General features: G+C 40.2%; 1 protein-coding gene across 1 annotated transcript in view; it reads right to left on the bottom strand.

The window, feature by feature from the left end:
• Positions 1-12,582, bottom strand: part of LOC133876248 (dynamin-related protein 5A-like) — a 39,561-nt gene that overhangs the window by 25,045 nt on the left and 1,934 nt on the right. Inside the window, exons 3-5 of the mRNA XM_062314533.1 lie at positions 11,990-12,040; positions 11,709-11,855; positions 10,984-11,200 (exon numbers count right to left, since the gene is read on the bottom strand). Of these exons, the coding sequence (XP_062170517.1) occupies positions 11,763-11,855; positions 11,990-12,040 (144 nt within the window). The 3' untranslated portion in view covers positions 10,984-11,200; positions 11,709-11,762. The remainder of the gene's footprint in view (positions 1-10,983; positions 11,201-11,708; positions 11,856-11,989; positions 12,041-12,582) is intronic.

Genomic DNA, 12,582 nt, shown 5'->3' with positions numbered 1-12,582 from the left:
TCGTCCTGACGGTCGCACTTCCGCTGCATGCAATTTTCATATTAAGGCTTCACGCGTCCAAACCAAAGGAATTGTCATCCGGACGGTTGATCTGATGCACGCAATTTCCATATCTGATGCTCGCGCGTCCGGATCATGAAGGCTGGCGTCCGGACGTCTGGATTTTGAATGCGATACTTGCCTTACCACATCATCCGGACGGTTGCAGCGATCTTCCCATATCTATGTTTTGGAAAGAAATCCCATAGCTGGTCGAACACTGAGTGTCGTCCGGACATGCTGCTGAAACGTCCGAACGGATGCAAGCTTGACCAGTTCGAAGCTTCTTGACACAGAGGAAGGTCCGGACGGAAAGTTCTCGTCGTCCAGACGGATGATGCTTTGGACAGTTGGGCGTCCGGACGGTATACCACGTCGTCCAGACGGCTGCAAGAGATCTGATTTTTCTGACTTGTAGATTGTGCAGAATCTTCTGGAAGCACTCTGAATAGCGGAATCCCTATTTAAAAGCATCTTTACAAAGAACTGATTTTGTCCAACAGAATAAAGCCAATTACAAACTAACAAACTCTCTCTTTGGCCATTCTGGGACAAAAATCACTTGACGGATTAAAAATACAATCCCGGTCCAAAGAAAAAAATTACTCCTCCTTTTTGTCACAAATGGACAAAGGGTAAAACAGAGTAATAGAAATCAAACACACCAAAAATTACTCCCCCTAAAGATCTCAAAAGGACCAAGGTAAACAAAGTAATAAAGTCCAAAAGTTTAAACAAAAACGGACTGAATAAAAACATCTTGCTAAAAAAAGGAGAGAAGAACAACAAGGTTAGATCCTTCACAAGTATAGTAGCACACGCATGTATCTCAGTCTGAAAAATCAGTCAAAGAGCAAGTCAGAATCATGCAAACATAGAGTCGATAGACAAGTATAAGATAGACAAAGATTTCTCTGCAAACATAATAATGAAAATAGCTTGCTCAACTCATACAATGCATGTGTGCGTGAAGGCTTTCTCAAAAGGTATTGAATTTTTCTGATATGACAAAGAGCAACTGGATTATCTAAACATGAGAGAAAATCCAAGAAAGATCAGTCAAAAGTCAAACCTTATTAATGACTAAGGCCTAGCCACCCTCATCTGATACACTCCCCTTAAGATGCAACACCCAATTGTTTTACTTGTACTATGAAGGACAAGGTAAAATTTTACTTGCACCATGAAGGACAAGGTATACTGCTAATTCAGCACATAAGCAGTGAATATACGTTCATAGCACAAAATTCATAAGAGTAACTACTTGATTCTTTTTTATGCTGCAATCTAGAGAATGCCAGAATTTTTAAGTTCTAGGTTCAACTAGCATCTTGGTCAATTTGACCATCTTGTCAAAAACATCTCTCTTGTTTCGAGTACCCAGAAGCAAAAAGTTATAGGAAAATACACACCTTTGGGGAGCCTAGGATAGTGCACGGAGTCATTACATGAGAAAAGCAACTATCAATCATAAAAAGTGAGCAGGAAAACTTGGAATGTGTCAGACTTATGTTCTCAACCACATGTAAGAATAATTCATCAACTGCCCTGCTACAAAACTCTCCAATTTTTTTTTTTATTAAACAAAATGCTATATGGAAATGACATCACATAACATGCACGACATGATCAAACCTGTGTAAGTTCGATGTTGCCAATACAAAAAAACAGTCGCTCAACCTGCTTTTTTTGTCTTCCCCAAATTGTACCTGCAATATTCTCTCAAGAGAAATAGGGGGCAAAAAGATGGTTCCCAGATTGCACAGTAAACACAGAATATATCAAGTAAGAATCCAGCAATCTAACTTGATGCGTTAGGATTGGGAACCAAATCCTAGGCATGAGTACCTTCACCAACTAGGTGAGTGTGGGGTGAACGTCTTCCTTCTTTCTGACCCAAGCATGCCTTCCTGTGGGTGGCCGTTGGCAGGACTTCATCTGTTGACCCATCCACTCCATCATGCTTTGCATCCAAATAGGTAGCTCCATGCAGTATTGATCATCTTCCACCTTCTACGGCCTTTTAAAGTGCTTGGATTTGGTCTTGGATTTGCCACTATGATTGGCAGGTACAAATCGTTGCTGAGGCCGCTAATGCTGAGATGCCTAGTGCCATGGTGCATGAGACCAAGGGGCTTGATATTGAGGAGCCTGATACCTTGATGCTTGATTCCATAGAGCATGATAAGGAGCCTAATACCATGGAGTCTAATGTTGGGCCAGAGGTCTTGTGCCATAACTTGCTTGTCTGGGCACTTCTTTCTTGACCTTTGCTTTTTGTGCTTTATGAAGGGAGCACTGGGGTCGAACATGCCCACTTAAACCGCAGTGATGGCATATAGGAGATTTTCTGATGGAATGAGGCTTCTGAGTGCCTGGAACATCTCCATTAATTTTGTCATTCCCTTTATCTTCAACAGTGGGAAGAGGCTCTGGGACTGTAGGCTTAACAAAGACAATCCTGGAAGTAGAGGGAGTATCAGAGGGAGGAGCTACATACCCGAGACCAGTTTTGTCGGTTGGGCTCTTCTGAATTTATAGCATGTGAGTCAGCTTTTCATCAGTGACTCTCTCTAATTGGAGCTGTCTCTAGCAGCTTCTCCTCTAACTCTTGTATTTTGCACAGCAATGAGCTCTTCTCAGTCTGCAAACTGTTCAGATTATGAATGTGCTGCTTGCGACCTTTCCTCAGCTTTTCGAACTCTATATAGAGGGTTTTATAGGCCTCCTTGAGTTCTTCCCCATCATCACTATGCTCCTGAGTAAGAATCTTCTTATTCGACATGTGGAGCTACAAAGGCTAGAAATTTCTTTTGCTCAGGAGCTTCTTCTTCTTCGGACTCATCACTGAGAATCGCGTTATAAGCCTTCCCCTTACCTTGCTTGAGATTCCCACAATCGGCCCGGATATGCCCAAACCCTGAGCATTCATAACATCTTGGGCCCCTGGGATCTTTCTTCTCGACTTCCTCAGGTTCAACTTCTCTGGGTACCTTTTTCATTTTTTCGGAAAATTTCTTCTTGAACCGCTCATTTCTCATTAATTTTCCGAAGTTCTTGGCCAGCATGGCCATAGCTTTTTCTTCATCCTCAGAGTCATCTCCAGATGAAACTTCGACCTTCTTCTTGGAAGCTTTTAGAGCAATGGTTTTTAGCTTCTTAACTGGGGGCAAGGACAGCTCATAAGTTTAAAGAGATCCCACCAACTCTTCAATCTTCATTTCTTTCAGATCTTTGCTCTCTTCAATTGTGGCTACCTTGATCCTGAAACGCTCAGGCAAAGATCTTTGAATTTTACAGATGAGTTTTACATCCGAGACGGATTTCTCAAGACTCTCCAAATGTCTCATCCTCTAACATCTTAATTTCTTCAAATTTGAAAATCAACATTTGAAGTTTGGCAGGTTTAACAAGTTTAGTGCATTCATATGTTGTTTCCAGAATTTGTCACGCTTCTTTAGCGGATTCACTATTTGAGATTCTTGCGAACTCAGATGGTGAAAGTGCTTGACACAAAGCATGGAGAGCTTTATCATTAGAAAGTCGTGCGTTTTTCTCAGGAACTAGTTCGAGAGTTGTATCCGCTGGCTTAGTCCAACCAGTTTCAACAATACTCCAACAGTTAATGAATTTTAAAAAGAACCGCATACGAGCTTTTCAATAGCCATAGTTTGTACCATCAAAGACAGGAACAGTATTAAGACTTTGAGAATTGAATCTTAAACAGAGTGTACCAAGCTCTGATACCAAATGAAAAATTAAAATTGACTTCTAATATAAACAAGTGTGTGTGTGTGTGCAAAAAGTGTTAACAAAACAATATCATTGCGGAATTTAAAACAACACAAGAATTTTGTTAACGAAGTGGAAACTCAATATGAGAAAAATTACTCCGGAGCAGCCAAAGCCAGAATATCCAATATTCAGAAGACAAGACTAGTTACAAAGTAGTAGCACTCACATACCTCTGATGCAGTGGTCGTACCTTGCACTCTAACGTGTCACCTAACACGAACGCCTCCCAACCAGGTCTCTTACCTGAAGGGGTCTTCAATGGAATCATTTACCTTAGGGCCAACTCTTAAGATAGACTTCAGATCAGCGCAGCAACGGCTTCAAAGAGACTAACTCAGCACAATAATCTTACAATATAACTCTCTAAGCACTAAGGAATTCAATACCGAATTCTTACTGTTCTTAAGCCTAGGGACCTCTATTTATAAGCTCCAGGTTCAACTGAGCGTCTAGCTTGATAAAACCTAGGCGCCGTCCGGACGGACAATTGTGCGATCAGCTTTCCAAAATTTCGCTGAAATTCTTTCATGATTTGAGTCGCGTCCGGACAGTGGTGCACTGTCGTCCGAACGGTCGCACTTCCGCTGCACGTAATTTCCATATTTAGGCTCCGTGCGTCCAAACCAAAGGAATGGTCGTCCGGACAGTTGATTTGATGCACGCAATTTCCATATCTGATGCTCGCGCGTCCGGGCGTCTGAATTTTGAATGCGATACTTGTCTTATGTATGAGCGCGTCCGGACGGGAAACCACATCGTTCGGACGGTTGCAGCGGTCTTCCCATATCTGTGTTTTTGAAAGAATCCCATAGCTGGTCGAACACTGAGTGTTGTCCGGACGTGCTGCTGAAACGTCCGGACGGATGCAAGTTGGATCAGTTCGAAGCTTCTTGACACAGAGGAAGGTCTGGACGGAAAGTTCTCTTGTCCAGACAGATGATGCTTTGGACAGTTGGGCGTCCGGACAGTATATCACGTCGTCCGGACGACTGCAAAGGATCCGATTTTTTTGACTTGTAGATTGTGCAGAATCTTCTGGAAGCACTCTGAATAGCAGAATCCCTGTTTAAAAGCATCTTTACAAAGAAGTGATTTTGTCCAACAAGATGAAGCCAATTAGAAACTAACACATTGACATCACCAACACCGTACCAAACTCGACCAGCCAAACAGCGCCAAATACGCTCCCCTATCATCGCCATCGCTAGCACAATAACGAAGAAGCTCAAGGTGAGAAACTTCTGTCTGGGCCGTTTGGGGCTAAATCTCGCAGAGCACGAGCGATACTCCCAAACTTGGATACCCAAACACCAAAAGGTATGCTCCCTTAGCATCGCCATCACCAACACCATACCGAAGAAGTTCAAGGTGAAAAAATCCAACCCGGCACGTGTGGTACTCCTCAACTAGACTACCCAAACAATGTCGGGTACACTCCCCAAGCATCACCATCGAAATCATCACCTCAATCGCCATCTCCGTACCAAAAAAAGATTAGGCTGAGAAACTCCCACCTACCGAAATAGTGGCAGGTAAGCTGCCCTAGCATAACCATTGTCGTACTTTAAAAGCTAAGGACGAGCAACTCCCGCCTGGGCCAACTAGGGAACAACCCACCAAACACGAGCAATACTCCCTAACTCAGCCACAAAAAAAGAGTTTGATATGCTTCCCAAGCATCGCAAACCGCCATAGCCAGCACCGTACCGAAGAAGCTCATGGAGAAAACCTCCCACCTAGGCCGACTGTGGTACATCCCTCCGAGCACGAGCGATACTCCCTAACTCGGCTACCCAAACAGCATCGGGTACGCTCCCCTAGCATTGCCACTGCCATCTCTAGCACTATACCGAAGAAGCTGATGGGGAAAAACTCAGAGCTTGGGTTGACTGGGCTACATCCCGCCGGGCACGAGCAATACACCCTAGCTCGACCGCCCAAACAGCACCTGATACACTCCCCTAGCATCGCCAGCACCATACTAAAGAAGCTCAGGGCAAGAAACTCTCGTCTAGGCCAACTGGGGTACATCCCGCAGGGCACGAGCAGTACTTCCTAACTCAACTACGCAAACAACGCAGGGTACGCTCCCCTAGCATCGCCATCGCCATCGCTAAGCACAAGTGATACTCCCTAACTCGGCTACCCAAACAACGACGGGTACGCTCCTTTAGCATTGCCAACACCATCGCAAGCACCGTACCAAAGAAGCTCATGGCGAAAAACATTCGCCTAGCCAACTAGGCTACATCCCGCTGAGCACGAGCAGTTCACCCTAACTCGGCTACCCAAACAGCGCTGGGTACGCTCCCCTAGCCTCGCCATCTTCGTACCATAAAATACCAGGGTGATGAACTCCAGCTGGGCACGAGCGGTACTCCCTAACTCAGCTACCCAAACAGTGCCAAGTACGGTCCCAATGCATCGCGATCATCAACTTCGTACCGAAAAAGAACAAGTAGTCCCTAACTCGGCTACCCAAACAGTGCCAAGTACGCTCCCAATGCATCGCCATCATCATCTTCGTACCGAAAAAGATCAAGTAGTCCCTAACTCGGCTACCCAAACAGTGCCAAGTACGCTCCCAATGCATCGCCATCATCATCTTCGTACTGAAAAAGATCAGGTAGTCCCTAACTCGGCTACCTAAACAGCACCAGGTACGCTCCCCTGTACCGAAAAAGTTCAAGGCTAGACTCTCACCAGGGCTAATTGGTGTACATCCTGCTGGGGCACGAGTAGTACTCCCTGATTGGGCTACCCAAATACCGCTGAGTACGCTTCCCTAGTATCGCCATCACCATGTCCGTATTAAAAAAAATCAGGGTGAGAAACTCCCACCTAGGCCGACTAGTGTACAACCCGCCAATTGGGCTACATGGAGCAACCATTAGGTTTGTTGCTCAAGGGGAGTACTAGAGTAGTGTTTACAAGTTATCGTTGTTGTTGGTTCGCTGTTGTTATTTTTATTGATGATCAATCCAACGTTGTTGGTTAATAATAGATCATCAATCAAACCTTGTTGGTTAACCGTTGTTGGTTTTCGGTTGTTGGTTGTATTGATGATCAACCCGACGTAGTCAGTTGTTAGTTGGTTGTTGTGGTTAAGCGTTGTTGGTTGTATTGATGATCAATCCAATGTTGTTGGTTGCGATTGACAGTTGTTGGTTGTATTGATCATCAGTCAAACGTTGTTGGTTGGCTATTGTTGGTTTTCGGTTGTCAGTTGTATTGAAGTTCACTTCGACATTGTAGTTTGTTGTCCGTTGTTGGTTGTATTGATGATCAATCAAACGTTGTTGTTTGACGTAGTTGAGCGTTGTTGATTGTACTGATGATCAATCCAACGTTGTTGGTTGTATTGATGATTAATCCAACGTTGTTGTTGGTTGTGGTTGACCGTTGTTGGTTGTATTGATCATCAATCAAATTAGTTCTATTGATGATCAATCCAATGTTGTTGGTTGTGGTTGACAAATGTTAGCTGTATTGATCATCAATCAAACGCTGATGGTTTTCGGTTGTCGGTTGTATTGAAGTTAAATCCGACGTAGTTTGTTGTCAGTTGTTAGTAGTGGTTGAGCGTTGTTAGTTATATTGATAATCAATCCAATGTTGTGGTTGGTTGTAGTTGAACGTTGTTGGTTGTATTGATGATTAATCCAACGTTGTTGATTGTATTGATGATCAATCCAACATTTGTTAGTTGTGATTGAGTGTTGTTGATTGTAGTTGACTGTTGTAGGTAGTATTGATCATTAATCAAACATTGTTATTGGTTGTCTATTGTTGGTTGTATTGATCATCAATCAAACATTGTTGTTGGTTGTATGTTGTTGGCTATGTTTGAGCGTTGTTGGTGGAATTGATAATCAAGACAATGTTGTTGGTTATATTGACGATCAATCCAACGTTGTTGTTGGTTGTGGTTGACTGTTGTTGATTATATTGGTCATGAATCAAACGTTGTTGTTAGCTGCTCAAAAAAAAAAAAAAAAAAGCGATGTTGTTGGTTGTCAGTTGTTGGTAGTCGATCATCAATCAAGTGTAATTAGTTGGTTGGATTGATCACGAGAAACGTAATCGTCGTTGGTTGTTGATCGTAATGATAACATGAATCGTGATTGTCGTAGTTAGTTCTTGAGATCTAACCGGCCTTGTTATTTTGTGGAGACCATCAGTTAATGGTACTTTCCGAAGAGATTCGACTAGCCCTGGTGTTTTGCAACGAGATCCAACTGTCCGTTGTAGTTTTCCCTGCAAGATTATGACTGACGTTGAAGTTTTTGGCGAATTTTGGTTCGTTGTTTGCTTTTTGTGTAATTTCAACTTGTTTATGTTTGGTTTAGAGCATTTTCTTGTTCATGTTTTTTTATAAGTCTATCTTCGTAGTGTGTGCTCCAAGTTGTTCCAGCTTGAGGGGAAGTATTGAAATTCAATTTTTAGTGGAAAACATTTGTCAAAAAAATCTTTTGGCTTTCAAAACTCCTTTTCAAAACTTGCATACATATATATGTATACATAATAAAACATTTTTTTTCTTTAATGGCCTATAATACACTATTATGCCTCGTATGCTAGGGTCGTGCAATCCAACTAGCGGGAAAAATGCAAAGTCTCATCAATCCGCCCATTATCTTAACAAACAAAACAGGCGCTCCCCAAGCCGATACACTAGGTCAACTAAAACCTTTATCCCACAACTCCTTCAACTCACTCAGCTCCTTCAACGCCATCCGATAAGGTGCTTTCAAAAACGGTGCCATTCCGAGCACAAAGTCGATAGTAAACTCAATCTCCATATCTGAAGATAAACTGCGTAAACCCTCACGAAAGACATCCGCATACTTGTTCAAGGTCAGAATATCTTCAATCCTTGTGTTGTGCTTCTCCTCCGTGACATAAGCAAGAAATCCCAAACATCCTTGTCGCAGCAATCAAGTAGCTTGAAGGGCTGATACGAGTTTGGGAAAACAACAACCTCTATCACCTCAAATTTCGAACTCCTCGCCCAAAGGAACTATTAAACACAATATTTCTAAACATGCTTTCTAGGCTTCTAACTAGACTAACTCAAATTAGCATGAGGCCTCTTGGAACCAATAACCAAAGCCTATATGGATCAATTATGAGTATCTGAAACACAACTATGAAATTCAACCAAATCTGTACATGATGGACATGAGTTTGGAATTTTTTTTGCTACTACATGAGCCGAAACATGCCTAGATCAAAGCAGTGTGGTTTGGATGCTTAAAACTCATGATTAAAGGACCCTAGGACTGATTTATAGGTCTCTGGAGTTTCTGTCCAGAACCCTAAAATCATCCCTAAATTTAGTTTTTGAAAACTATTTTTGAGGATTTAAAACATCATACAACAACTATGTAATCGAGGAATTGAAAACATGAAGTTGCATCAAGAAAAAGTATGTCTGAGGCTTGGCCGATCTATAGGTCACTTTGGAAATATTTTTCATGCATGAAAAACATCAATCTGGAAAATATTAAGTTGGTTCGGTGATTAGAAATCAAAAAGACTCAATCTTTGCAAAACTATGTTAAATAAACATGGTTTTCGGGTAGTTTAAGAAAAATCAGTTTAGGTGTTTTGAAAACTGATTAGAACAGAAAATAAAACATGATTCTATGATACTATCATGTAATAAAACAACATCCTATCATTTGTTCATGTAATGTATGACATGCTCCCATGCAAGCATAACCTATTCTAACATGATCTCATGAAAACTACACAATATATGAACTATTTGAACAAAACAAGAATAGGATAATGAAAACTCACAAAGGGAATCAATGAATTGATGAAAGAACTTGAACTTGAAGTGCTGCACTAATCGGTTTGATGAGAGAATGAGAGAAAACAAAATTTTCTCCAAGCACAAAGCGGGCTGCGGCAAGCTTAAGGAGCGAGCATTTTTGTGTTCTCTAGAATTTTTGGTAGAAAAGTGAGGGCTGCAATAGGGTACACGACTATAATGGGGTTTTATATAGGCTAGGGGTAGTCCTTTGTCTACAAGGATTAAGGTTTTGAAACAAGAAATTCCTAATAAATCCCCTTCTAAAAATTTTGAACAAACCTGGACAAACCCTGGATATGCGGCCAGGCTTCTGTGGCTCTGAAAAATATTTTTTCCAGCTTTGTTTAAAAAATAAAAATATACTAACATCATGCCAAAATAAAATAAAAATGCATGGGACATGATTTTGATGAAAACTATGCACTAACATGCTTAACAATGCAATAAATGTCACGTGGCAAATTATGCACGTGCCAATTTTTCTTGGAAAATTTTATTACTCAGGTTGACATAATATGTCCATAATATCATCCACAATATATATACTGTGTACTGTTGCAATTATACAACCTATTTTGACTCTAAGAGAGCTCGAAAATGCTGGTACAGTACATAAAATTATATGGAAAGTGGGGTAAAAGCTTGGCAACAAGTTGAGCAAAACTTTCGTACTTTTCTAAGAACTCCTCCATTAGCATTGTCAACAAGCACCACACTAAGCTCATTAATGGTGTATTAGAACATTAGGTAATAGGGAATCAAACCCAAAACAGCATATTAATCCTCAATGACCACATGATATTAGTTTAATTTCTTGACATCCTTCAACAAATCAAGAGTAATCCGACACTAAAAACTACCTATGAAACCAAAAGGTCAAAAAAATTAGATTTACATTTTTAAGTCACAGTTCCATCAAACTACTATACTATTAAATAAACATCAAACCATAATAGTACAGCTGAAGTAGAGAACTGTTTTTATGTGTTAAGTCTCTCATTTGGGCTATTTCTGCCCTACCAAATATTTAAAACACATCAAATAATCTTGTGGAGATACAGCAAAATATATGCTGAAATAAAAAATTGAGAATCAACTGAAACACATTGAATAAGAACAAGAAGAATTAATGAAAATTCTGTAAGAAGCGCATAGAAATGTGTAAAGAAGGAACTAAGGAGCTACTTGTCCAGAATAATACAAAACCCATAAATTGACATATAGAGTATTAAATTATAATAAATTCCCAAACTAAGATCAAATTTTAAGAAGAACAAGTGAAGAGCTATGTTATTTTAAAATAAACTGCAAAAGCTGAAACCACTTACTTGGTGTTTCGGCCACTCCTTGGGTTTTGGGCAAAATCTTTTATTCTTGCTCCTTAATGAAAAACGTGCAGCCTCAAAGATTATGAAACCTTCAGATCTTCTCACCAATTATTAAATATAACCAAGAGTGTGGGCTTCTCAACTTGCTCCTCACAATACTTTTTCTTATTCTTGAGAATACTTCAAGAATATTAAGTTCTTAGTAAACATTGAAGACCTAGAGTGAATTAGTAAATTGTAAGAGCTACAAAGGTATCTATTTATAGGCTTAGCATACTACGAGAAAAAACAGTTACAACCCATGTGGAACTAGGAGTAGCAGTAGGAGTACGAAAACAGAATCCTAGTACTACTAGAATTCGGCCAGAAAGGGAATTAATCCCCTTGTGCCACACGGCAATGGGGAGAATATTTTTCTCTTGTGTTTAGTTTCCAGAACAGCAATCAGTTTTGTTGCCTACTCTAGATCAACATGGTAAACTTGCCAGTTGAATCATTTGGAAATTAATAGGAGAAATGCATCAAACAAAAAGTAAGAAAATAGGGTACAAGCAAACTAGACTGTTGTAATGTAATTATGAAGTAGTTCACTTTACCTAAAGCTCAGTTCATTCATTCTTCACTCAAAAAGTCAAAACTGACTATCAAATTAGATAAAAATTGAAATGGGTATAACTCAAATACGATTACTTTATGGAATTGAAATACTACAAGAAGAAACTCACTGGAAGCATAATGGAGACAGAAGAGCCCTCAGCAAGGAGACAACAGGTAGCTCCCTAGTTCTGTTTGTAGGTTTTGTTTAATACTTGTGTATGCCAATTTATAGGTTTTGTTTTATTCTGGACAAGCAGCTCCCTAGTTCCTTCTTCCTGCACATATTTCCATGCGATTCTTACAGAATTTTCATTAATTATTCCAACTCTTATTCAATGTGTTTCAGTTGCTTCTCAATTTTTCAGGTGCCAAAGAAAAATAAATAAATAAAATTTAGGAATGGTCAGACCTTGTGCAGATAAGGCAAAATATGTGCAATAATCTTGTTCAGCCAGTCAACCTACAAAAACAGAAACATAAGAATAAAACGGCACTGTCAAAACAAAATGCAATGAAGACAGACATCTATGATGATAGAATCAAGCGAGTTGCAACCCCATTTTCCCATGAATATTCAGATTACAATTTACAAATCTTGTTTGCCTCTGTTCATTATAACTTCTCCAGCAACTTGAACTTTTTTTTAATGCAAAAGATAATACCTAATGTGCATTACCCAGATTTGACAGCTATCAAACACATCACGCAACATATGACTTCAAATTACCCAGATTTGAAAAATCAATGCCTATCGCAGCATATGACTATTAGACATTGTGAAAAATTTTAAAAGAAATTTTTTTTTCTTTCTCCTTATAACTTATAACGAAGAGTCTAGATTGAAAAATCAACACTGGCACTTTTCGATAACCACCACGTCAAGAAGATTGCATATACCATACGACCAATATAAAGTCTGTTTATATCCAATAAACAGAGGAACCCACAAGTTTTTCAGTTCTCAATATCCAAACCCTAATATGTTCATTCCCATGTTACTTG

The sequence above is a fragment of the Alnus glutinosa genome, chromosome 8, assembly GCF_958979055.1.
Source record: "Alnus glutinosa chromosome 8, dhAlnGlut1.1, whole genome shotgun sequence".
Lineage (NCBI taxonomy): Eukaryota > Viridiplantae > Streptophyta > Magnoliopsida > Fagales > Betulaceae > Alnus > Alnus glutinosa.
This window is presented reverse-complemented; position numbering and strand designations above follow the sequence as displayed.